Source organism: Rhinopithecus bieti, unplaced genomic scaffold (genome assembly GCF_001698545.2).
Source record: "Rhinopithecus bieti isolate Rb0 unplaced genomic scaffold, ASM169854v2 scaffold_44365, whole genome shotgun sequence".
NCBI classification, from domain to species: Eukaryota; Metazoa; Chordata; class Mammalia; order Primates; family Cercopithecidae; genus Rhinopithecus; species Rhinopithecus bieti.
In genome coordinates this window covers 211,215-237,782 of record NW_016817764.1, presented here as the reverse complement: position 1 = coordinate 237,782, position 26,568 = coordinate 211,215, and the positions used below count along the sequence as shown (strand labels likewise).

Sequence of the window (26,568 nt, the reverse complement as noted above, 5' to 3'; positions counted from 1 at the left end):
CCACTGGACCTGTTTTTTAATCAGTTAAATAAGGAAGTTTAACTGGACAACCTCTGAATCCCTTTCATTGTTAAAGCCCTCTAATTCTAACACCAGTATTTCTTAAATTGACATATTCTGGTACGATATTACAGCCTCTCTTCAGCTGTTGCTCCTCTGTCCAATCCATCCTGTTACCATATCCTGTGACTCTTGCCAATTTTCTCCCTTTCTTTTGCAACATTCTTACCACAAAGCTCTTTGATTTTGGTTTATCTAAAGTCTGAACTCCCTAGCCTAGCAGTTAAGGTCCTTGCAGCAGAGGAGCCACTGAATGCTGTGACATGATCTCACTCTACCAAGAGCAAGCCCACAGTGCAGTTCAAAAAGGGCCAGGCGGGACGCAGTGGCTCACGCCTGTAATCCCAGCACTTTGGGAGGCTGGGGCGGGAGGATCGCTTGAGGTCAGGAGTTTGAGACCAGCCTGGCCAACGTGGTGAAACCCCATCTCTACTAAGAACATAACAATCAGCCGGGCGTGGTGGCAGGTGCCTGTAATCCCAGCTACTCAGGAGGCTGAGGCAGGAGAATCACTTGAACCCGGGAGGCAGAGGTTGCAGTGAGCTAAGTGAGCTGAGATGGTGCCACTGCCCTCCAGCCTGGGCGACAGAGCCAGGCTCCGTCTCAAAAAATAAAAAGGGCTGGAAAAACAGGGACAACACATGCCATGCCAGGCTACTGCAGAACGCAGAGGCAAGTCACCCAAGCACGGCTGGGGAGGCAAGATGTCTCCTGGAAGAGGTGATATCTGAGCTGAGACCTAAAGGCTGACCAGGAATTACTGCAGCTAACAGAAGGGAGGGAACATAGAGGCAACAGCATGCATGAAGGAATGGAGGCAAGAACATTGGCAAACGTCCAAAATTCAACAGCCATCATCACATTAGCACCATGAATCTCTCCAGCAGTATTTGCCGCTCATCCTTGCAACCCTTCTTTGCCTCCTGCCTAATCTGTGAGGTGGAACTCCTGTGATTCATATTTGGGAAGGTATATATCGGACTCCCCATAGGCCTCCTTTAAAATAACCAGGTCAGGAGAAACTTACACTTCCTATTGCACTCTAGTTTTGTTCATCTCCCATAATTCTGATGGCCCATTTTTCAGCAAACTTAAGCTCAAAAAGGTTGTCAGTCATTCAAGCTCACACAGTCAGTGAAGGGGAAAATGGGGATGCAGAGCAGGTGGACCTGCCACCTGTTGTCCCTTAACTGCACAGGCAGTCTGGGCACACACAGGCTTCTGGCCAGGTGTCTGCCAGAGGAAGGGTCTTTGCAAGTTCTCCGCATCCTGCAGCGTATGCAGGTGCGCTACTGTGATCCTCTTTCTACATTGAGAAAGATGAGATCAGTTTCCTCAGGGCCAATTTAATAAAATCCTGCCGGTCGCCTCAAATATCCTATCCTCCGAGAGCTGAAGACTCTAGGTCTCTCCCACCTCCCACGTGACTATGTGACATTTGACAGGTAACTTCATCTCATCTGTAAAATGCGTCTTGCAGGATCGTTCTGGTATCCGTGCAATCCTGCAGAAAACAGCAAAGAGCACACCCAGCCTCCGCCTCATACTCCGCAGTGGCAGAGGGGCGCACAGAACACCCGCCAGCCGGCCACGCGCAGGCGCACTCCACCAAGTCCCGACAGGCGCTCTGCGGCTGCGCACTAGGCTGGCTTTGCGGCCGCACTGCTTGATGGCAGTGGTGTCTGCCCCACGGCCGGCGTTGCCGGGGTAACGGCGAGCGCATGGGGCCAAGAAAGGTAAGGGTCCTGGGCGAAGAACGCGCGGCCCCCTCCGAGTTTGGTGTTTTGCCGCGGGAGGAAATCTCGCTCTTCCGAAAGCCCTCCAGGGCGAGAGCGGAAAGGGCCCAGGTACTGTGCTGGGGTCGCACAGCCGGCCGAGACAGTGCCGGGACGTGGAGCCAGGCTTCCCAGCGCGCCCGCTCACTGTCTCCCCCGCGTCTTCCTCTTGCGCCTGCAGCCCTTGGTTCTTGAAAAGGCCGACGCCTTGCTCAGGGCTGGTGGGGCTGGGGCGCAGGGTGCAGCTGACGGTGCCCGAGAGGAGCCTCAGCCTCTGGTGGAATTCGGTCGGGTGTGGGGGTAGTCGGGGAAAGAAGCAAAGGGGTAAGTTAAGATAGGGAGTTAGGAATTCGCAGGGCCCTTAACGCTATTTGGGTGCGCAGTTGTTTATTTGTATTAATAGTTGCAGCTGTAGTCTGGTGAGCGCTTTCCACGTGGTAGGCCCCGAACGAAACGCCTTCTGCAAAATTATGCATTTAATCCTCACAACAACTTTCAAAGGCTTGTCATCTGTTTATATGGCTTATTCTCAGGTTCTAACTTGAAAGCTCCCCAGAGGCAGGACTGTTTGCCTTGTCCCTTTCATTCTTGCCTCACTGAGCCCAGGAGGTGCGCAGGTGGTGCTTGAAGCGTGTTTTGGTTGGGAGAAGGTGAGATTTGCTGGGTGGGAGGTTTTTAAACCACGTTGGTTTGGCACCTAGTCCAGGAAGGTTGGAAAATTAAATGGAGCCACCTCCCACTTTTTTGTTTGTTCTTCTGATAGACATTTACCAGCACCTAAGAGGTGTTAGCTTGTGTGCTCAAGGGAAGAATAAGAAACAGACCGTGCTTTTAATAGAAAGTAAGAATATGCAGCTCTGGAGTCAGGTGTGCGCAGGTTGGGGAAAGGAGAAGTAACGATTTCTCAGGGGTGCTCCAGGCCCCTCTGAGTCACATTCCCTATCTGTACAATGGAAATAAAAATAGTCTTTACCTCAGGGGGCTATTGGGATTAAGTGAATTTGAATAGACCATGCTGTTACAGGTGGTTGGCTACGTGTTAAAATCACCTGAGTCCACCCAGGAAATTCTGATGTAATTGATTGCAGGTGAGGACTGGGCGTGAGGCGTTAAGGGTAGCTAAGCTTGAGGGCCACGGTGTGTGATGTACCACTCCCAGGTTTAATTTTCTTAATCTGCATTTTTCAGTCATCATTCTCAACTTAAGAACCTGCAGTGACTCCAATTCCAAACCAGGCTTTGCATCCCAAACCTCTTGACAACTAACCCAATCTTTCCTGTATGTTTTTGTGCACCTCAGGTACGGCTCTTCTTTCTTATCTGTGGAATGAGGATAGTACAGTCAGCTGTTCCTATCAGGTTCCGAATCTGTGGATTCAACCAATATTGCATCAAAAATAATTGGAAAAAGACATTTTAAAAAATAGTTATTTGGCATTTACATTGTGTTAGGTATTGTAAGTAATCTAAGTAATCTAGAGATGACTTAAAGTAGATGGGAAGAGTGGCATAGGTTACATGCAAATACTGCATTTTATGTAAGGGACTTGCTGCGGATTTTGGTAGTGGGTGAGTACTGGAACCAGTCCTTCTGTGGATACCAAGGGGTGACTATAGTACCCACATGTGCAGCACATGGCACAGTTAGTGCCTCTGGCATCTGATACCTACAGTTTACTGTTCTTATTTTACTCACATCCCATCTCTTACAGCATGCTATTCTCCTGCCGTGGCACTAAAGAACCATTTCTTGAATGTCCATTGGAGATATGGGGAATGGTAAATGCAGTCTTTTCTCCTCTGCTTAGCCTTTCGAGTTAAGCACAAGAGGACTCTTCCATGAAACTAGAGATCATCTGATTTGTCCTCTTGAATTTCTCCCCCTTGGGAAGTGAGCTCTGCCTTCCCAGAGAGTTTCTTTCGATCTTTTCTAGAAGCTTCACGCTGGTATCTGTGAAGCAGTTCTTGCAGGACATGGCCTGGGGGATGTCTTCTGAATTTTTAAAAATAGCTTTATTGAGATATCATGTAATTCTGTAAAGTTCACCCTTCTGAAACGTACACGTCAGTGGTCTTAGTATTCGTGGAGTTATGTAACCATCACCATCACTACGATCTAATTTTAAAACATTTTCGTCACCCTCCAAAATAAACCCCCTGTCTATTAGCTGTCACCACCTACCCCCCATTTCCCACTTTTCCCCGTCTCTGGCAACTGGTAATCTGTCTATGGATTTGTCTATTCTGGACACTTTATATTAATTGTCTCGTGGTCTTTTGTGTCTGGCTTCTTTTAGCATAATGCTTTCAAGCGTTGAAGAATGTATCAGAACTTCATTCCTTTTCTACGACCAAATATTTGATTATATGGATAGACCACATTTTGTTGATCTGGTCAACTATTGATGGACATTTGGATGGTTTCCACTTTGAGCTATTATGAATAATACTGTTGTGAATATTCACAGACAAATTTTTCCATGAACATATGTTTTCAGTTCTCTTAGGTCTGTACCTAGGGGTGGAGTTGCTGGATCATGTCGTAACTATGTGTTTGACATTTTGAGGAACCGCCAGACTCCTCCAGTCCTGTTCAATTTGAAGATGAAACTGGGCTTAGAGAAAGTGGGTTGTGCAAGGTCACACAATAATAATGGCGGCTTTGCATGTCTGGAAGGCCTACTGCGAGCCAAATTCCTGAGGGGTGAGCAGCCACGTGAGCAAGAGTGACACAAGAACTTGGATTATGAGGGGTGTTTTGTCTCAGAGACCCTTCCATCCCACACACTTGGGTTGGAGTACAGAGTTCTTTCGATCAAGTGTCACAGCTAAGTCTTGCCTTTTTAGATGTGACAGCAGTCTGAGAGGGAAAAACGCTGAACAAATGAGGCAAACTAAAATACAACTCTTTATTTGTTGAATTTATTAGAACTTCTTGAAGGTGACCATTAAATCTTTTTTCATTTTTTAAAATTCCAAATGTAATATATATGTCAGCTGCTGAGCAGAGGTTATTATAAAAGTGAAAATCCCATAAAAGTCCAAACCATTCCTGGAAGTCTTTCAAAAGTGCCTTACTGGAGACCAACATCCTGTCCCCAAAAAGCAGTGTTTATTTTCAGTTTTAGAATAAATTAATGTCTCTCCAATTGAGTACTAAATGTGATAGTTGGCTTGGGCTGAAGGATAAGTCAGCAAGCAAGGTAAAGCCTAGTCAAAATATGCTCTTAAGAAAATATCTTAGGTTTCCTGTGAACATGTAGTAGACATGGTTATGTTATAAACACAATACAGCAAGGTGCATGCATAAATATAAAATGTACAAAGTAATGCTCAGTATGTAATTCCTTCAAGATACCTTATTTAGAAATTAATCTAGCATGTTGCTGCTTAGAATACTGGCAATTCTAGGAAGGTTCCAACTTCCTGATTCTTCTTGTTTTTCATAGTTATCTTTGTAATTAATGTATCAATTCCTCTAACTCTTCTTTAGTCTGTGTTTTTCTGTGTCCTCATATAATTCCTCAGCTTCTTCCTTGAGAAGTTGGATAAAGATATTATCACACATTGAATAAGCCTTTTCATTTCTTAATGATCATGACACTCTTAAAGCCACTCACCTTCCCCTCCCTCAGCTTTGGCCACCTTCTTGACTCTTTCAGGCTTGATGGTGTCCCTTGCCAATGGGATGCAAGTACTGAGTGCAGGAGCCACCTAAGTAATTAGTCTTATTTTTTCCCTTGTGAGGGTTTGGAGTCATGTAGGTTAAACGTGTGTATGATTTAGCTGCACTGTATCTTCAAGCACCAGGTAAGCTCTCAGTTGAAATCAAGTCTAGACCTAGTACTGAGGGAGCAGCAGATTCAAGTTTCCCACCTCATTCCAGGACAGCTGCTCCTTGAGTGGAATGTCTTACACCATTTACATTGTTTTCCCACGTATATGGTTAAGTTTTCCTAGGTTAAGTGCATCTGCCATATCTCTGTGCCTGCATCACACAATATGCTCACATTTACTTCCCTCCTTTAGACATTAGTGGATCACAGCCTGTTCCATTAGTTCCACCTTGCTTTCTATGCTTCCAGGTATGTTATATACTTGTTTTGTCTTCTTGGGTCCAATGTATGGCCCCAGAGGGACACGTACTGGCCTTGGCTTCCTCTTCTCCCTCGTAGTGCTGGGTGCGCGATAGGTAATTCCATTATTGCTCAGTAACCCTTCACCGTCTGATTCTGAGAAATAGTCATCAGACAAAAGTAGACAGACCCTGCCTGTGCTTTCAGCAGAATCCAGAGAGAGGGCATGGGCTTGGGAGTTCAACAGACCTGGGTCATCCGATACCACCACACTCGGGGTCCTCTACAAATCTCTCTAACCTGAATCTGTTTCCTATTTATAAAATGGTGTTGCTACTGCTCACCCTGTAATACTAATTATAGCTGATACATGCATGATACTCACTGTGTGCCAGGTACTGTTCTAAGCACTTTATGGATCTTAACTATAAGATAGAGTCTGTTCTTATCTTGATTTTGCAGATGAGGAAACTAAAGCACAGAGTCAGTGACTTTTGCCCAAAATCACACTGCTAGAAAGTGGTAAAGTTGATTCCAATGCTGGTAGTCTGACTTTAGAGTCCCTGCTTGAAGCCAGTAGCATTTGGTAGTATATAATCAACCCTTAAATAACTGCTGCTGTCATTATTATTTATTAATGTACTTTAGAAGTTGGGAACTGATTGACCCAGTGTTTAGTGTGTATTTTAAGATCCTCTTGGAAAATGAAGTGCTTGCAAGATTTAATTTGTTGAGGACAGGGTCTCAGTTTTGTCTTTGTCTCCCCAGCACCTATGATTATTAGGAATTCCTGGTAGTAAATGTCTGTTGGGTGGGTGAAATGGAAGCACTCCTAGTAGACAAATCCTGCTGTGCTTGCTCTCTGGAGACCTAACATTGCAGCTTTGGGCACGTCACTAGGTCTCAGCATTGTCAACTGGAGTAGAAAGATTACCACTCGTTTCCTGGGGGTTATTTTGGGGAATTAATTGCCGTATTGCGGGTCAATGTGATTTACATTGCTCACACAAACTGTTCTTATTACTTTTAGCTTATTGCTTTATACTTGATTTCTTCCCACAGACCCCTAAGTTTTCTGAGCCTAGGTACAGATGTACTCACATTTTGAATCAAGGTAGTTACTGATTGTCTGTTTCTTTCTCTTTGTTGTCTACTCTTTAAAGAATACCTCCTCTGAAAAATGGCAGAAGCAGTTTTCCATGCCCCGAAGAGGAAAAGAAGAGTGTATGAGACTTACGAGTCTCCATTGCCAATCCCTTTTGGTCAGGACCATGGTCCTCAGAAAGAATTCAAGATATTCCGTGCTGAAATGATTAACAACAATGTGATTGTGAGGAATGCAGAGGACATTGAGCAGCTCTATGGGAAAGTAAGTGCGGGCAGCCTCGGTAGGATTACTTTCAGACAACTCTGAGCAAGCAGTCCTTTCCTTCTCCCCATCCCAGCCATCCCCCCACACCAACCATGAACAATGTGTATTCTTTCCTTGCAGTTTGGTGCAGTTGTAGGAAAAGTACAATTTGATTTAGTGCCCAAAAGCCATACATTAGGGTAATAGAGTGACAGATGGAGCACCCCTGCCCACAAACCTTTATTTCAGTGATGAAGTAGAGTCAATGGATTGGCTTTTTTTTTTTTTTTTTCTTTAGTTGTAAAAGCAATGCATGTTTGTTGAAGGAACAAAAAAAGTAATTTACAGAAATGTAATGGATAAAAAAGTGAAAATTCCCCACTGACTCCCATTCTATTGCCAGAGGTAGCCACAGCGTGGTATGGTGTGCCTGCTCAGGCACGGATCAGGTGGGGCTTTGGCGTGAAGCTCCTTATCTGCTGCCTCCTGGTTGGAGACCTCTTCTCAGATGAGGACAAGTTCTAGTTTTTACTGTTTTCCAGCATTGATCAAGTTGAATGAAGACTGGTAGTTCTTAAAAAAAAAAATTCCCATAGTCTGTTCATTGCTGTGGGCATTTTTAAAATACAGCTTTATTAAGTTGTAATTTACAATTATAAAGTTCTCTCATTGTAAGTATACAATTCAGTGATTGTCATCAATTTATAGAGTTGCACAACTCGCACCACAGTTGTTTTAGAACATTCCCATCACCACAAAGTTCCCTTGTGCCCATCACACTTAATCCCTGCTCCCACTCCCGGCCCAAGGCAGCCACGGATCGGCATCTTGTCTCCATAAATGTGCCTTCTCTAGACGTGTTATAGAAGAGTGGGTGGCACTGGCCATGGTGAGGCGGGAGTCTCAGTAGGCCAAGGGCAGCTCACCAGGGAGGCCTTCATTTACAGTCTATAACATTAAGCAAGAGGCTTTATAAAGTGCTGTATGCGTTATTTCCTCTTGGTTTTTGTTGTTGCTGGGTTGTTTTTTGTTTGTTTGTTTTTTGAGACAGAGTCTTACCCTGTCACCCAAGCTAGAGTGCAGTGGCGTGATCTTGGCTCACTGCAACCTCTGCCTCCCAGGTTCAAATGATTCTTCCACCTCAGCCTCCCGAGTAGGTGGGACTGCAGGCACATGCCACTATGCCTGGCTAATTTTTGTATTTTCTGGTAGAGACCGGGTTTCACCATGTTGGCCAGGCTGGTCCTGAACCCCTGACCTCAAGTGATCTGCCCACCTCGGCCTCCCAAAGTGCTGGGATTACAGGTGTGAGCCACCATGCCTGGCCTCTTTATTCTGATTGTTAATCTAGATTGAGAAAGGGGTGTTTGTTTTATTCTTTCAATTTTCTGTGTGTTTAAATATTTTATAGTAAAAGGGGAAAATACATGTTGTTTTTGGAATCAGCAGGAATGAGAGGAATACTTCAATTCTGGAGTATGAAAGAATCCAAGAGGATTTTTTGGACCTGGTGGGCAGCATGGCTCCTGCTTTCAGGCAGTGTCTTCCCAAACCATATGTAAAGAAGAAACTCTGCCTCTGCCTGCCCTCGGCTTTATAAGACAGACTGAAAGCATTAGTTATGGTATAAATGATGTGTGCCAAAAACTTACTAGTACTCTTGAAGCGATTAGAAAGGTATTATGCTAAGAACATCCTTAGTCGTCATTAGATAATCAGAGGGAAAATGTCAAGACATGGAAAGTGGAGCGAACCTCTTATTAACTCAGATGGGTACAGTCGGCCCTCCATATCATGGGTGCCACTTCTGTGGATTCACCCAACCTTAGATTGAAAATATTTGGGAAGAAAAATTGCATCTGTACCAAGTGGGGACTTTATTTTCTTGTATTAAACAATATAGTATAACAACTATTTACATAGCATTTGCATTGCATTAGATATTATAAGTAGCCTAGGATGATTTAAAGTGTATGGGAGGACCTACATAGACTATATATAAATACTGCACCATTTTATATTGGGGACTCAACCATCTGCAGATTTTGGTATCCACCAGAGGTCCTGGAACCAGCCTCCTGTGAATACTGAGGGATTACTGTATATTCTACCTCAGCTGAAAAACTGGCAACTAAACATGAACTAACTTTGTTTTCTCTCTTCCTGGAAGGGTTATTTTGGAAAAGGTATTCTTTCAAGAAGCCGTCCAAACTTCACAATTTCAGATCCTAAACTGGTTGCTAAATGGAAAGGTAAAGTTGTGTCATTCAGTTCTTTTGACAAATTATCATTTTCCTTTATTTTTGATCTTATACCTCAGGTTGTATAGTAAAATTCTAGAGAAGTAACATGTACACTGGCAGTTTTACTGCCAAAGAATAATTCTAATCAGAGCAAAAGGGTTATGATTGGGTGACAGCGTGTTTAATTTCTAGAATTATCAAGTGTTAATTGGGCTTTTCTGTTGTTAAGTGTTTGCTTTGCAGAGTACTATGCCTGTGGCAGGTGCTGGTAGTTAAGTACCTGCTCACCTGTGGCACTATGCAAAAATTTTAAAATTTTGTTTCCAGAATTAGAATTTATAATAGCCATGGTGTGTGTGTGTAGTTCTCCCTTGCCGATTCTCTTTAATTTGCAATTGTTTTAGAGTATTTCTCTAAGGAATTTTCATGGTAATTACTTAAGAACCAATACCAGCATGTTAAAACATAATTAGAAAGGATCTTTTAAATTTTTATTATAAGAAAATATACAGATTAAAACTGCACTGAGATACCATTTCAACAATCAGGCAGAAATCCAAAAGTCTGACAATATACTGCATTGGTGAGGACTTCAGAAACAGACCTTCTCTTGCATTGCTGGTGGGGTGCTTGTGGTGCAGCCCTCATGGAGGTGAATCTGGCAATGTCTAGCAAAATTATATATGCATTTACTTTGTTTTGTTTTCCCCCTTTCTCTCTCTCCTCAGTCCCTGGTAACCTTTATATGTTTTCCATCTATGAATTTACCTGTTACAGATACTTCATATATAAATACAATCATACAATATCTGCCCTTTTGTGTCTGTTGCTTTCACTTAGCATGTTTTCAAGGTTCGTCTCTGCCATACCGTCTATCAGAATTTCATTCCATTTTATAGTGGAATAATATTCTATTGTTTGGACATAGTGCCTTTAGCTCATCTGCTGATAGACACTTAGATTGTTTCTGTATTTTGGCTTTTCTGAATAATACTGTGGTGAACATTGGCATATATGTATCCGAGTCTATTTTTTATGTGTTTTGGATATATACTCAGGAGTGGAGTCAATGGGTCATATGGTAATTGTCTGTTTAACATTTTAAGAACTAGCCACACTATTTTCCACATTGACTACATCATTATACATTCCCACCAGCAATGCACCAAAGGTTTTCCATTTCTCCACATCCTTGCCAACACTTGTTTAAAAAAATAATAGTCGGCTGGGCGCGGTAACTCACGCCTGTAATCCCCGCACTTTGGGAGGCTGAGGCAGGCGGATCACCTGAGTTCAGGAGTTCAAGACCAGCCTGGCCAACATGGCGAAACCCTGTCTCTACTAAAAATACAAAAATGAGCTGGGCTTGGTGGCAGGCGCTTGTAATCCCAGCTACTTGGGAGGCTGAGGCAGGAGAATCACTTGAACCCTGGAGGCAGAGGTTGCAGTGAGCCAAGATTGCACCACTGCACTCCAGCCTGGGTGGTATAATGCAACTCCGTCTCCAAAAAAAAAAAAAAGTTAAATTTTTACAAGGGATTTTTTAAAATACAGAAATGAAGTAACTGAAAGCTTTTATCAAGTTGGTTGTATAACCACACAGGGAGAAATTATTTTGAGTAACTTTTGGTTTTTTTGGAGATAGGGCCTGGAGTGCAGTGGCGCAGTCTCAGCTCACTGCAACCTCCACCTCCTGGGCTTATGCTGTCCTCCCACCTCAGCCTCCCGAGTAGCTGGGACTACAGGTGCATGCCACCACACCTGGCTAATATTTATGTTTTTTGTAGAGACAGGGTTTCACCATGTTACCCAGGCTGGTCTTGAACTCCTGAGCTCAGACAATCCACCTGTCAAATCCTCTCAAAGTGCTGGGATTATAGGACTGAGCCACTGAGCCTGGCCATTTGAGTAACTTTATAGTGATTTGATTGTTCAACCTAATGGGATAGACTTTGTGTCAGTTACTTCTTGTCACAGTAATGCTGCTTAATAAACCACCCCAAAATGTATTGGCTTTAAACAGCAACCATAGTAGTCACTAGGTGTGCTGTCTTGGCTGGGTGTGATCATTTTCCTCTGGTGTTAAAGCTGATCATCATTTCTTCCAAGCCTTTAATGCATGCAGAAGAGGCTGAGTTTGGGAAAAGAGAAGTAATTAGCCCAAAGGCAGAGTTAGGAAAAGACCAGGACAAAAAACCAGACCACTGGGTGACCTGATGAACATTTGGGGCGGAAAGAGTCCTCCCACCTGATGCCCTGCTTATGCCGGGGGTACAGGCAAGTTACTAAACCTAAGATTCAGAAACAGCAGGAGCCTGCCTGTCAGAACTGCGCCCTCATCAGGCTGGCTTTCAAAATAACGTGAGGTCAAGCCAGTTTGAGATTCTGCACAGGGAGCTAGAGCTGGAAGCCCTGAACTCCCAAATCCATATCCAAAACCAACACTGCAGTCAAGTTCACTTTTCCAGCCCTTTCGATATACATGTAAGGAGCTTTCAGTGAAGAGGGAAGAATGGAGATGAAGTTCATACCTCTAAGGCCTCAGCATTCTCATTTGGAAGTTGGAATGAGCATCCAGCCGTGGCAGAGAGGTTTCCTCCCGTGCTGTTACTGCTTAGCTGGAGCCCTGAGTTGAGAAGGATTCTGAGGTCCCCTAAAGCCCACCAAGGCTGATGTGATTGATGGGCAGCACCTGCCAAGGGTATGGGTTCAGGGAAGGATGGCATAGAAAACATATTTTTGCCATTGCTGACTGGACAGTATTAACTTTCTAGTTGTGTGATTTTGTGAACCTTAAAATTCTCAGTCTTTCCTAGATTTTTAGTGTTCCCTTTCTGGGAAATTTGCCTGAAACTAATAGAACCTCTTTGTTCCAGATGTGAAGACAAACATGCCTATCATCACATCAAAGAGGTAAGTCATAACAAACTTTGGCTTCTGTCAAAATGATGGTTTAAGTCAGATGTTTTTAGGTAGTCTTGTCCCATGTAGTAGTCCAGTCCACACCTTTTTTTCTTTCTCTTTTTGGTAGTAGATGTATCCTTGAAAATGATGTCTGAATTTAATGTGAATCAAGTCATTTTTGAAATGCCTTACGTGAGTTTATGGTTTGTTTAAATACTGTTTTGCCAGTTGAAAATTATGAATAACTATCCTGTAATAGGATATTGATTATTAAGTCCTCATATTCTTGGGCCTAGATTTTGAACCAGCCTTCTGCCCAGTGGGCACAGATGGTCCTGTCCCCCTTCCTCCAGGTACACTGTAGGGTCCGAGAAAGAGGCTTTCACAGAGGCCCTTCCTCATTTAATCCTAGACATTCCTGGAAGGTTTCTCCCTGACTCCCCAAACACACACATACGGCCTGGCTAATTCCTGCATGTCCTCGATCCTGCTCATGCATGATCTCTCCTGGGTTTCTCTCCTTACCACCATACCATCCTCTGTCCTGGGTGCCACTCCTCTGGCCCCCACAGTCCTCTTTGGCGTGCAGCACTCTCCTCGTGTGTCATACATAGGTTCAGACTGTCAGTGCTTGGAGAGCAGAGATCAGGCCCTTCTCCTCTCTTCAGCACCACACTTTGTGGTCCCTTGGTAGGATTGTTGGCTGTCTCCATCCATCCCAGACCTCCTTGTCCCTGTGGTACAGTACAAGTCTCAGCTCTTCCATGAAACCTTATAAAACTTCTCAAGTCTCAGTGATTTTGTTCATCTTGCTTCTAGCCTATACGGGCAAAATCCAGCAGCTCCTTTTTGGTTACGTGCCTGGCAACCCCATAGCCAGTGGGGTGGCAAGGAGTGGTGGCACCAGGGAGATCTCAATGGCTGTTCTGGCTGTAACCTCAGGCCGGGGTCAGGAGTGGGATTCTGGTGTGTGGGAGGGACCTGCTAAGAACCTGGCAGAGCCCCCAGTCTTGGAGGAGCTATAGTATAGACAGGTTACCACAACAGAAACCTAGGGATCAGAAATAGCAGGAGCTCGCCCATCAGAACTGCATCCTGGCTAGGCTGGCCACATGACATAAGGTCAAGCCAGCTTGCCAGCGTAGAGGTTCTGCACAGGGAGAGGGCTGCCTCCCTGAAGAGCATCCCTTTATGAGCACTACAATGTCCCAAGAAGTTTCATTGACCCTTGTATTCATTTCCTAGGGCTGCCATAACAAAGTACCATAGACTCGATGGCTTAAAGCAACAGAAATTTATTCTCGTGGTTTTGGACACCAGAATTCCAAACTCAAGGTGTCGGCAGGGCTGCAGTCCCTCAGAAGGCTCTGGGGGAGCATCCTTCTTTGCCTGCCTTCACTTCTGGCTCCTGGCACCCCTTGGCATTCCTTGGCTTGCAGATGCATCACTCTAATCGCTGCCTCTGTGGTCACGTGGCATTCTCTCGTGTGTGTTTCTGTGTGTCTTTGTCCAAATTTTCTTCTTTTTTTTTTGCATGAAAAAAATTGATAGATGTATTTTCAGGATACGGGTACATGTGATATTTTGCCTCTTTTAAGGACACCAGTCACTATGTCCTTATATCAAATTGATTGCATCTACGAAGACCCTGTTTCCAGATAAAGTCATATTCCTAGGTACTGGGGCGTGTAATCTGGGAGGTGTATATTGTCCTACTATTCCTTACTCAAGGCCCCACAGTTACGGAGTTGTACTGAGAAGTGAAAGTGATAAACTGTTCACTAATAAGCAGGCCTGGCGTGAACTCAGTCTGCATTCAGACATTCTCTCTTCCCTCCTCCACGCTCTTGATATACTTTATTGTGTTATCACCTTAGTTGATTTTTCCTTCAATTCTCCTCTAGTCTAACTGCCAGATTCTCATTTTTTAATCCCTTTGCCATACTTTGATCACTTTCATAGACTTCATGAATCCTGCATCTTTTTTGCAAGATTTAAATGTTCACTTTGCCATCGATTTGCATTGAATTTACATTAACATAACAAAGTACAAAGTGACATAGACTCGACACATAGTGACAGTGCAGGAATGTTGCTTGAAGGGGGTATGCTTGTGGGGATTAATTTTTTATAAGAAATTTTCAGATTACAATTAATTTCCTTGTGTGAACCTAAGGATGTTTATAGATGTTATCAGCACAGTTCTGTCAGCAAGCTACATATGTCCCCCAACCAAAATCGATACTTGATTTATTATTTGTTCATAACACTTGGAATCACAATCTAAATTTTAAATATAAGAAAAATTGATTCGTGTTCATATTTTTAGATTGATTTTTCAACTTAAATACTTGTCATAATTGTTGTTTGTATTTTTTGTAGAGACAGGGTCTCGCTCTGTTGCCCAGGCTGGTCTTGGGCTCAAGTGATCCTCCCACCTCAGCCTCCCAAAGCAGCAGGATTACAGGTGTGAGCCACTGCACCTGGCCATAATTGTTTCTTTGCTGGTGCCTCTGAAATTGATTTCTATTTCAAGTGGACTCACTCAAATTGGCCTTTTTCCAACAATAGTCGTCTTTGGGTGAAGAGCACCTTCTATGTAACTCTTTCTGAAGGTAAGTGTCAGGACCCTTTTGTGATGCCTTTGGGGAACTGACACAGGTAGAGGTATGTCCCTGAAGGACCAGCCCTGATGGTCGTGCTGGTCGCCCACTCCATTGTGGTCCTTTATTCAGCCAGAATTCACTATGTGTCAGGCATTGGGTAGGTGCTGGGGACCCAAGAGTGAGGAAAAGACCTTGAGGGATTTGCAGTCTAGTGAGAGAGGAAGAGAAGTGAACAGTTGTGCTGTCCTGTAATGGTGTTGTGATAGAGATACTATCGCCATTATGGCCAACAGGTGCTGACTGCTCTAGCAGTGCCAATCCCAGTCTCTGAGCTTGCCTGCGTTATCTCCTTTCATCTTCTCAAGAAACCTTCAAGGGTAGGTACTAGAGATGTTTCCGTTTCATAGATGGGGACTCAGGTGAGGGTTCCGTAGCTTGTCCAAGATTACATGGGCTCAGGGCCAGAGCCTGGGAGGCATTGATGTGGGTGTGCGCACCAGCACTCCCCGAGCACCTTCCAGTGCTAAGTATCGTGCCAGTGTTGGGCCTGTGTGTCGTCTCAGGTCCTCACGTCACTCCCTTCAAGTGGGTCCCATTCTTACCCATCTTCCACAAGTGGAAGAACTGAACACAGGGAAGTGAAGCTCCTTGCTCAGGGTCAGTATGTGGACTTAGGCACTGTGGCCCCAGAACCTGTGTGCACTAACCACTCTAAACCACTCTGCTGTGCACTTCCAGTGATAAATGGGCTTTCATCGGTACAACAGTAGAGAACGGTCCCCTGTGCAAATAGGAGAGGTGTGTGTTCAAGGGTGCAGAAACATGAGAATCAGTGGCATGTTTGGATGGGCATGTTCTGTGTCCTTGCGGTCCTGGATGGTGCTGCTTTCCCCAGTCCTGTCACCGCTTCCAGTTGTGGCTGCTGCCTCGTCCTTCTGCCACGCTCCCCCTTACGCTTTCTGCTTTTTACTTCTCATTTCTCTTCCTGCAACTGCTCCAGCATCTGGGATTGATGGCAGCAGGACTTAGCTTTTTAAGGTGTTGCCAGCCAGCTAGAGGACGCCTTCAGGTCTGACCCATATGTTGTTGTCTTAGTCATTTGTTTTTGTGGCTCTTTTCATCATGTCTGACTTGGAGGCTTCTACATGCTCTTCAAGCCTCAGTCTCCTTTGACCTTTCGTAGCGATCCTCTGAGACCCTGAAAAGGGAACACAGGTGTGGCCTGGTTCTGGTGTATGGCAGAAGAGCACAGAGGTAGAGGTACTAAGTGGCTTAACTCAGAGCCACACGGAAGAGCCAACTCCAGGACCTAGACCTCCAGAGGCTGTGTTCATCCCTGCACTGCTGCCTCTGCTCTCAAAGAACAGCGAGTTAAGACATTTCCATTCATTAACATCTTTTTCAATATACTGTATATTGAGTCTTTTTCAATATACTGTATATTGAGTCTGAATTTTTTTTTTTTTTTTTTTTTTTTTTTTTTTTTTTTGAGACGGAGTCCTGCTCTGTCGCCCAGGCTGGAGTGCAGTGGCCGGATCTCAGCTCACTGCAAGCTCCGCCTCCCGGGTTTACGCCATTCTCCTGCCTCAGCCTCTCGAGTAGCTGGGACTACAGGCACCAGCCACCTCGTCCGGCTAGCTTTTGTATTTTTTAGTAGAGACGGGGTTTCACCGTGTTAGCCAGGATGGTCTCGAACTCCTGACCTCGTGATCCGCCCGTCTCGGCCTCCCAAAGTGCTGGGATTACAGGCTTGAGCCACCGCGCCCGGCTGAGTCAGATTTATTTTTCAAGCCACTCCTAAAAACTCCACAATGATACGGTAATATTGATTGAGCACTTCTTATGGGCTATGCACTTTACGTGTCTTATTTAATCCTTGCTGCAACCCCACGAGGTAGGTGCAGTTATCCCTAGTTTATAGATGGTCACTGAGCTTTAGAGAGGTGGGGTCATGCAGTTAATATGAGAATGTGATGGAGCAAGGATTGGAACCCACTTCTGCTTTGACTGCTCTGCTGCAAGGAGCAGAGCAGTGCTGTCTGTGTGCTCGCTTCGTTCCAGATCTTCTGGTCAAAGGAGGAACTGTTGACCCTTTAAATCAGTGGTTCTTTCATGTGTTTTGAGTCAGGGAATTTGGCAAAAGTTGTGGGTCCCTTCCCCAGAAAATATATTGTCACAAAATTTGTGTTCAAATAAAGGAAATTTATAGACCCTGTAGAACCAATGCTTTTGTTGATATGAAGAGCTGACATTCTTTTTAGACCTCTCACATGACAGTTCTTTTAAACGTATGCATAGGTGGACATGTTCCAGGGGAGAAGACAACCTACTGGTTTTGGCACAGCTATGTTCTTTTTGCTGGTTTTAAAAGTAATACATAACAAGATCCCTTTGAGGTGATAGTACTAATCTCCACATTTTATAGGTGGGAAAATTGAAGCACAGAGAAGTTAAGTAATTTGCATTGCCACACAGTTATAAGTAACAGGGCTGGACACAAAATGTGCAGTACCAAAGTCACGGTGTCGTACTGTCTCTCAGGTATTAGGGTAGCCTTACCAGGTGTTAATCTTTAGGATACAATTCCCAGTATATAGGGAGACATCCCTGATGTTTATCCTTATGTGGGGTGAACAGGGTATGGACAGCTTCGGGATTCTTAGGAATCAGGGTATAGCAGAAGCCAGTGTCCTTGTTAAATTGTGTGAGATATAGCAGTTTATAAACTATGACATGGTCAGTCTTTTTTTTTGGAAACATTTCACAAATTTGCATGTCATCCTTGCGCAGGGGCCATTCTAAGTATATGTGCTGCCGAATCAAGCACTATTCAGTCTTCTTAACCAGGTAAAAGCAGGTGAAAAGTAAAATTACATCTGCCTTCTCTCAAGCCATGTGTTGTCTTGGATGTCTTTCAGACTGATCACTGAAGGTCCAGGCAAAAAGCACTTGAGTTTCACAGTGTCTTTGACCTTCTGATCTTCAGATTTCCAGCATCTGGTAGTTCTCACATCACATGAACACATCCCAGCAGCCTAGGCATAGATGCTTTGCCCTATTGTTTTGCTTATAACTTTTTGTAACTTGGGAAGTGTTTTGTAACTTGGGTGTTAGCTTCAAGTTTTAGAAACTTAACATGAATTTTGTCATTAAAATCTACTCTGAAAAGTATTGTGGAGAAAGGGGCTATTTCTCTGAGAATATTTGGATGAATCTACATAAGCCAAATCATTTCTCTCCTTATCCTGTAAAGAGGTTAGTAGGCACTGTGATGTATATTTATTGAAATTCTCATTTTGCTTTCCAATACTAAATAAAAGTTCTTTATGTTATGAATGGCATATCTATCTGAGAACATAATGAGATCCAAAATTGAAAATAATAGAAAACAAGCCGAGAGCGGTGGCTTCCACCTGTAATCCCAGCACTTTGGGAGGCCAAGGCGGGCAGATCACTTGAGGTCAGGAGTTTGAGACCAGCCTGGCCAACATGGTAAAACCCCGTCTCTGCCAAAAATACAAAAATTAGCTGGGCGTGGTGGCACAAGCCTGTCATCCCAGCTACTGGGGAAGCTGAGGCAGGAGAATCGCTTGAACCCGGGAGGCAGAGGTTGCAGTGAGCCGAAATCGTGCCACTGCACTCCAGCCCGGGTGACAGAGTGAGACTCCATCTCAAACAATAGTAATAATAATACAAAAAAATCCTGATAAAGGGGGGCCTTTTTTTTTTTTTTTTTTGCTTATTTATTTAAATTCATTAATTACCAGTTTTAAATTAGAAAAATTTTCATAGTTTGTTAAACTGGGTTTTTTTTTTTTTTAATAAAGCAAATAAAATGAAACTATATTATAAAAGCAAAGAAACAAGAAGTAGCATATGCTTGTTGCAGAACACTTAGAAAATACAGAGACCAGATGCAGTGGCTCACACCTGTAATCCCAGCACTTTGGGAGGCCGAGGCGGGCGGATCACGAGGTCAGGAGATTGAGACCTTCCTGGCTAACATAGCGAAACCCTGTCTCTACTAAAAATACAAAAATTAGCCAGGTGTGGTAGCGGGTGCCTGTAGTCCCAGCTACTTGGGAGGCTGAGGCACAAGAATCACTTGAACCCAGTAGGTGGAGGTTGCAGTGAACCGAGATCGTGCCACTGCACTCCAGCCTGGCAACAGAGCCAGACTCTGTCTCAAAAAAAAAAAAAGAAAATGCTGAAAAGTATGAAAAAGAAAAATATTTATCTGTAATGTACCATTCACAAATAATGCTGTAAACATTTTGGTGTGTCACCTTCCAGTCTTTTTTATGTGCTTTGTTTTTTCAATTTTGAAATTCGAGTGCTGTTTCCAACAGTATTTCTGTCTTGCAGGTATCAGCATAGTGTTGAGTGGGCAGCAGAGCTGATGCGTAGACAGGGGCAGGATGAGAGTACAGTGTGCAGAATCCTCAAGTGTTACACGAAACCGCTTGAGCGTCCTCCTGTGAAAAGGAACGAAGAGGCTCAAGTGTATGACGAGCTTAACTCTGGAATGGTTTCTAACATGGAAGGCACAGCAGGGGGAGAGAGACCTTCTGTGGTAAACGGGGACTCTGGAAAGTCAGGTGGTATGGGTGATCCCAGTGAGCCGTTAGGCTGCCTGCAAGAGGGCTCTGGGTGCAACCCAACAACAGACAGCTTTGAGAAAAGTGTGAGAAAGGACGCTGCACCTCTGCCCCAAGTCTGTTGCTGCAAACAAGATGCTCTCATCCTCCAGTGTGGCCCTCACCATGAGGACAGCAGCCAGCACGTCGGCCTCCTGCATGCTGGGGACAGAGGGCCTGACCATGAGTACGTGCTCGTCGAGGAAGCGGAGTGTGCCATGAGCGAGAGGGAGGATGCCCCAAATGAGGAAGTAAGTAGGAGAAAGTAAATTGCTTCCTCCAAAGCCATCTGTTCCTGGAGATGTTGGCTAATAGGGATGTCTTTTGCCTGCAGCTGGTAGTTGGCCTATTGTAAGGTCCGAGGGAAGCAGCAGGCTCTGGGCCACAGCAGCTGTGAGGGCCATTTCAACTAAAACACTAAAGTTGGTGAATAACTTTTAAAAAATTTATAAAATTAAGGCAGGGCCAATGGTGTTCTCTCCTTTATTTGAGAGAAAACAAAATGCGGTGATAATTACACCTGATCTTGAGTACAGCTGAGTGAGAAGGGCTCACGTGTGGAAGTCAGCCATCATGAAAAAGCCTGGGGAGACTGGGTAAGAGCTACGTCATTAGGGGACTTGCTGTCAGAGTTACCCTAGAGCTGTCTGGAATCGCTAAAAATTAGAAACAATCTAATGGCTAAATGGGATATGAGATACCAATTCAAAGCAATATCATGTAGACTTAGAATGAGGTTTATGAAGTCATATTAAGAGCATAGGAGCCAGGCACAGTGGCTCACACCACTTTGGGAGGACGAGGCAGGAGGATCACTTGAGGCCAGGAGTTGAAGACCAGCCAGGGCAATATAGCAAGACCTCATTTCTGCTAAAAAAAAAAAAAAAAAAAAAAAAAAAAATTGCTGGGTGTGGTGGTATATACCAGTCCCAGCTACTCGAGAGGCTAAGGTGGGAGGATTGCTTGATCCTGGGAGATCAAGGCTTGGCAACAGAGTAAGACCCTGTCTCAAAAAAAAAAAAAAAAAACATAGGCACATGCTTATTAGGTACAATTAGGTGAAAAAAGCAATAGGTAAAATAAAATTCACCAGCAAAATGATTACAACTGCAGGAAAAATTCACAGGGGAAAAAGGAAATAAGCCAGAATCTTCATAGTGAAAAGATTAAAACTTCCTTTTCCACACAAGTAATAAAAAAGCATTTCTTGGCCAAGCATGGTGCCTCACACCTATAATCAACGCTTTGGGAGGCTGAAGCGGGAGGGTTGCTTGAGGCCAGGAGTTCAAGACCAGCCTGGGCAACTCTCTCTACAAAAAATTAGCCAGGCGGCCGGGCGCGGTGGCTCAAGCCTGTAATCCCAGCACTTTGGGAGGCCGAGACGGGCGGATCACGAGGTCAGGAGATGGAGACAATCATGGCTAACACTGTGAAACCCCGTCTCTATTAAAAAATACAAAAAACTAGCCGGGCGAGGTGGCGGGCCCCTGTAGTCCCAGCAACTCGGGAGGCTGAGGCAGGAGAATGGCGTAAACCCGGGAGGCGGAGCTTGCAGTGAGCTGAGATTGCGCCACTGCACTGCAGCCTGGGCGACAGAGCGAGACTCCGTCTCAAAAAAAAAAAAAAAAAAAAAAAAAATTAGCCAGGCATGGTGGCACACGCCTGTAGTCCCAGCTACTGGGAAGGCTGAGGTAGGAGAATTGCTTGAGTCTAGGAATTTGAGGCAGCAGTGAGCTATGATCATACCACTGCACTCCAGCCCGGGCAATAGAGCAAGAGTCTGTCTCAAATTTTTGTTGTAATCATTTCTTTATAATATTAGCACAATAGAATGTGAATCCTGGGAATTTATAAGAAAAATGTTCATTTTAAAATACATTCTCTATGACATGTAGTGCTTCCATTTGTTCTGTATATATTGTATTTCTTTCTCTTTAGTTGGTGCAAAGAAACAGATTAATATGCAGAAGAAATCCATATAGGATCTTTGAGTATTTGCAACTCAGCCTAGAAGAGGTATGTTTTCAACATGTTGTCATTTCGGCTATTGGTCTTTGGGCCTGAACTACACTATATGTGAACCTACCTCACAGTGTAGTTCTGTACGTAATTCAGTTATTGAATATTGTAAGTCAGTATTGAAATCATTATGTGTAGCACCCAAGTAGACCTGCCCAAATTTCACTCCTCAGCCTTTATTTCATCAGTTCTAAGATATGTGTTTGCAGTCATTCCACAGAAGATTCAAGGTGTTTTTCTGAGTACTACTTTTCTTGTTAAGATTTTAGATTGCTAGGCCGGGTACAGTGGCTCACACCTGTAATCCCAGCACTTTGGGAGGCCGAGGCAGGCAGATCACCTGAGATCAGGAGCTCGAGACCAGCCTGGCCAGCATGGTAAAAACCCTGTCTCTACCAAAAATACAAAAATTAGCCAGATGCGGTGGCTCATGCTTGTAATCCTAACTATTCAAGAGACTGAGGCAGGAGAATTGCTTGAACCTGGGAGGCGGAGGTTGCAGTGAGCCAAGATTGTGCCATTGCACTCCAGCCTGGGTGACAGGGTGAAACTCTGTCTCAAAAAAAAAAAAGATTTTATATTGATGGCTAGGTGTGATGGCTCATGCCTGTAGTCCAGCCACTTGCGTGTGGGAGGATTGCTTGAGCCCAGGAGGTCGCATCTGCAGTGAGCCATGATTGCACTACTGCACTCCAGCTTGGGTGACAGAGTGAGACTGTGTCAAACAAAAAAAAGAATAAAAAGATTTCAGATTGTTAACAGATGCTGACTGGTGATGTGGGGGGTAAGGGGGTGGAAAGAAGAAAAAAATGGATTTCGGATTGGCTGAATATTTTGTTACTAATTTTCACTAGCTTTTTGAAAAATACTATAATTCATATACCATATAATTTATCCACTTAAAGAGTACAAGTCACTATTGTTTGGTATGTTCATGGAGTCTCAACTTTACATATACTGTGCTACATGATTCAGATCATGTAGTGACTGCTAATTAAGTGAATGGATTTATTTCCTTCTGCAGGATCCCTCTACTTAATGCAGTAGCTACATTCTTGAAAGTTAGCTTGGGCCTGGTGCCATGACTCACACCTGTAATCCCAGCACTCTGGGAGGCCAAGGCAGGCAGATAGCTTGAAGCCAGGAGTTTGAGGCCAGCCTAAGCAACATGGCAAAACCCCATCTCTACAAAAAATGTAAAAATTAGCCAGGTGTGGCAGTACAGGCCTGTAGTCTCAACTCCTTGGGTGGCTGAGGTGGGAGGGTTGCTTGAGTCTGGGAGGTTGAGGCTTTAATGAACCGAGATCACGCCACTGCACGAGCGAGACCCTGTTTCAAAAAAAAAAATTTAAAAAGTGGCTAAAAGTGGCCTTCCATAAACTGTATCATATTGTCCTGGTTATCTGGAGTTCCTCTAACCTGTGGTCACTTTACGCTCAGTCCCTCTTTTCTTGCTTATGTTGATAGTGCACACAGAAATGTCCTTTCTGCCTTTGAAGATAGCACCCCTTGGGCTCCCCTCTCCTCCAGGAGCTCTGTGATGGCTTTCTTTGATAGTTTCTGCAGTGTCCAGTGTGGTTCTTGGCATACAGGTAGGTCCCAGGAAGTGCTATGGAACACATCCATGTTGGTAATTTTATAGCTGAGACCACAGGAAAGTAATGTGGGGGCCGGGTGTGCTGGCTCACAGCTGTAATCCCAGCACTTTGGGAGGCCAAGGAGGGCAGATCACGAGGTCAGGAGATCGAGACCATCCTGGCTTACACGGTGAAACCCCGTCTCTACTAAAAATACAAAAATTAGCCTGTTGTGGTGGCACACGCCTATAATCCCAGCTACTCAGGAGACTGAGGCAGGAGAATCGCTTGAACCCGGGAGGCAGAGGTTGCAGTGAGTCGAGATTGCACCACTGCACTCCAGCCTAGGCGACAGAGTGAGACTGTCTCAAAAACTAAACTAAATTAAATTAAATTAAATTGAATTAAAATACAATTCAAAATTCCTTTTCTTGGTTGCACCAGCCACATTTCAAACACTGAACAGCCACGTGTGGCCACTGGCTACTGTATTGAACAGCACATGCGTAGGCATTCCCAGCTTTGTGAAGATCTTTACAGCCCGTGTGTACCCGTTCTTTAGATGTTTGGCCTCTCAGAGCCTCAGATTTCTTTCTTTTTTTTTTTTTTTTGACACGGAGTCTCCCTCTGTCGCCCAGGCTGGAGTGCAGTGGCCGGATCTCACCTCACTTCTAGCTCCGCCTCCCGGGTTTACGCCATTCTCCTGCCTCAGCCTCCCGAGTAGCTGGGACTACAAGTGCCCGCCACCTCGCCCGGCTAGTTTTTTTATATTTTTTTAGTAGAGACGGGGTTTCACCGGGTTAGCCAGGATGGTCTCGATCTCCTGACCTTGTGATCCGCCCGTCTCGGCCTCCCAAAGTGCTGGGATTACAGGCTTGAGCCACCGCGCCCGGCCGAGCCTCAGATTTCTTCTCTGTAAAGTGGGAGCTGTGTAACATCTTGTTCATAGGATGTTCTGGAAATTAAATAATACATGTAATTGGGTCAGGACAGTACCTGATAATATAGTAGATGCTCAATAAATGTTAGTGCCTGCTATTTTTGTCATTATTAAGTTACTTGTAAAAGCTGATTAGCAGCTAGTTGGAACCTTATTTTTTACAATCACGAAAATGTCCACTGGATACATACTACGTGCCAGGCATTGGGCTAAGGGCTACCAATACTGAAATAAGTAGAACGTGACTTCCGTCTTAAAGATAGCCCAGAAATCATTACAGTTCAGTGTGATAAGCATAGTGTGGCATATGGATCTTGTCAGTATTGCTCTTCCTGTTTCCTTGGGCCTAATGCCTGACATCTATTAGGTGTGTAATAATTATTTGTTAAATGAATTAACGTACAAGATAGGGAATTTGCACAGAAGCTGGTGGAGACCATCCAGCAGGGCTGAGGTGGAAAGCCTTTGTAGTCATGATAGCTGAGGATAGTAAAGGATAGATGGGGCTTTTCTCATGGACACAGGGTAGCAAAGGCTCTTCCAGATAGCTCAGCCAAAAGGAACACCAGATGGGGGAGGGTGTGTCGGTGAGTCAGGGTCTAGCCTGGTCCTGGGGCAGCAGGACACTGCAGGGGGTTCTGTAGGGGAGTGGAGTGCCTAGAGGTAGCATCAGTATGGAGGGTGGGCTGGAGGCCTGGCCTGGGAGGTGGCAGCTGGAGGCGAAGTATATTTGGTGTCAAATACTGTGAGTTCAGCCTCACTGTTCCAGTTGACCAACTGCTGTCTTTTATTGACAAGTTTTTTTTTTTCCCCGAGACAGAGTCTCGCTCTGTTGCCCAGGCTGGAGTGCAGTGGCGCAATCTCGGTTTACTGCAAGCTCCGCCTCCCAGGTTCACACCATTCTCCTGCCTCAGCCTCCCGAGTGGCTGGGACTACAGGCACCCACCACCACACCCAGCTAATTTTTTTTTTTTTTTTTTTGTATTTGTAGTAGAGACAGGGTTTCACCGTGTTAGCCAGGATGGTCTCAATCTCCTGACCTCATGATCCGCCCTCCTCGGCTTCCCAAAGTGCTGGGATTACAGGCTGTTGACAAATTTTTTAAAGGCTGCTGCTGCCTGCTGCCTCCTCTTGAACCCTCCCTGATGAAAGGCAAGAATAATAGGAGACAGGAGATGAGGATACTCTGCCTTCTTAGAAGCTGACTGGCACCTGAGAACTTATCAGAGATGAGTTCCAGAAGTTTTCGGGGAGCATACCGTTAAACCTAGCTCTACTTGTTGTTCTGTTTTGGCAGATTTCTTTTGAATGAATCAACCATGTTTGGTGCACTGCATGTACCCGCTGACTGAATGTCAGTCAGGAGCACAGGCAGAATGGGGTCTCACCCCTGCTGTGGTGATTCCCGACAGCTCTCTTAAGGGACTCAGAGTGGTAATACACAGCTGACTTAGAAGTCTGCTCGGCACTGACATGGGAAGCTTTTGGTCTGCAGCCTACCACAGATGTGGACATGCAGCCCTGTAGGCGTGTTTTCTTTTCTTTTTTTTTTTTTTTTGAGAAGGCGTCTCGCTCTGTCACCCAGGCTGGAGTGCAGTGGCCAGATCTCAGCTCACTGCAAACTCCGCCTCCCGGGTTTACGCCATTCTCCTGCCTCAGCCTCCCGAGTAGCTGGGACTACAGGCGCCCGCCACCTCGCCGGGCTAGTTTTTTGTATTTTTTTAGTAGAGACGGGGTTTCACCGTGTTAGCCAGGATGGTCTCGATCTCCTGACCTCGTGATCCGCCCGCCTCGGCCTCCCAAAGTGCTGGGATTACAGGCTTGAGCCACCGCGCCCGGCCAGGCGTGTTTTCATGCCTTTGCCTTGACTCATTCAGAACAGAGATTTGGAAATTTGCATAGAGTAATTGAAGAGCTATAAACTATATTTACCTTAGTTATTTCTGAGTAGTTATTTCTGAAGATTTCTGTTTCCATCTTCTGCATCCTTCAGTGGACACCCACACACGCAAACGCTCAAATGCTTTGCTCTTTAAATTTTTTGTTTTTATATTTTTTAGAGACACGGTTTCTCTCTGTTGCCCAGGCTGGAGTGCAGTGGCACCATCGTGGCTCACTGAAGTCTCATACTCCTGAGCTCAAGGTATCCTACCACCTCAGCCTCCTGAGTAGCTAGAACTATAGGGGCACGCCACCTCACATCTGGCTAATTTTTTAATCAAATGCTTTTTAATTAGCAAGATCCAGTGAAAAATAGATTGATTTGGGGGACCGAATTTTTTTTTTAATCAAATGAAAGTTGATTTCGCTGTAAATTAAAAGCAGTTGCATAATGCTGTCATAAAGTCAGGGCCATCAATTTTTTTTTTTTTTTTTTTTT

At 44.6% G+C, this 26,568-nt stretch overlaps 1 protein-coding gene across 8 annotated transcripts in view; it reads left to right on the top strand.

Moving 5' to 3' along the window:
- Positions 1-1,710: 1,710 nt before the first annotated feature.
- The window catches only part of TSEN2 (tRNA splicing endonuclease subunit 2), a 49,889-nt gene continuing 25,031 nt past the window's right edge, over positions 1,711-26,568 (top strand). For 4 of the 8 annotated variants that reach the window (XR_001882264.1, XM_017856113.1, XM_017856120.1 and 1 more), the window contains exons 1-6: positions 1,711-1,796; positions 7,075-7,280; positions 9,433-9,514; positions 12,382-12,418; positions 19,381-19,903; positions 21,591-21,668. Coding sequence is in view for 7 of the 8 variants with exons in the window: in XM_017856113.1 (XP_017711602.1) it covers positions 7,092-7,280; positions 9,433-9,514; positions 12,382-12,418; positions 19,381-19,903; positions 21,591-21,668 (909 nt within the window). In the remaining variant the exon portion in view is untranslated. Of the gene's footprint in view, positions 2,160-7,074; positions 7,281-9,432; positions 9,515-12,381; positions 12,419-19,380; positions 19,904-21,590; positions 21,669-26,568 lie in introns of all 8 variants that reach the window. The other 4 variants (XM_017856115.1, XM_017856114.1, XM_017856116.1 and 1 more) reach the window with 4 other exon arrangements.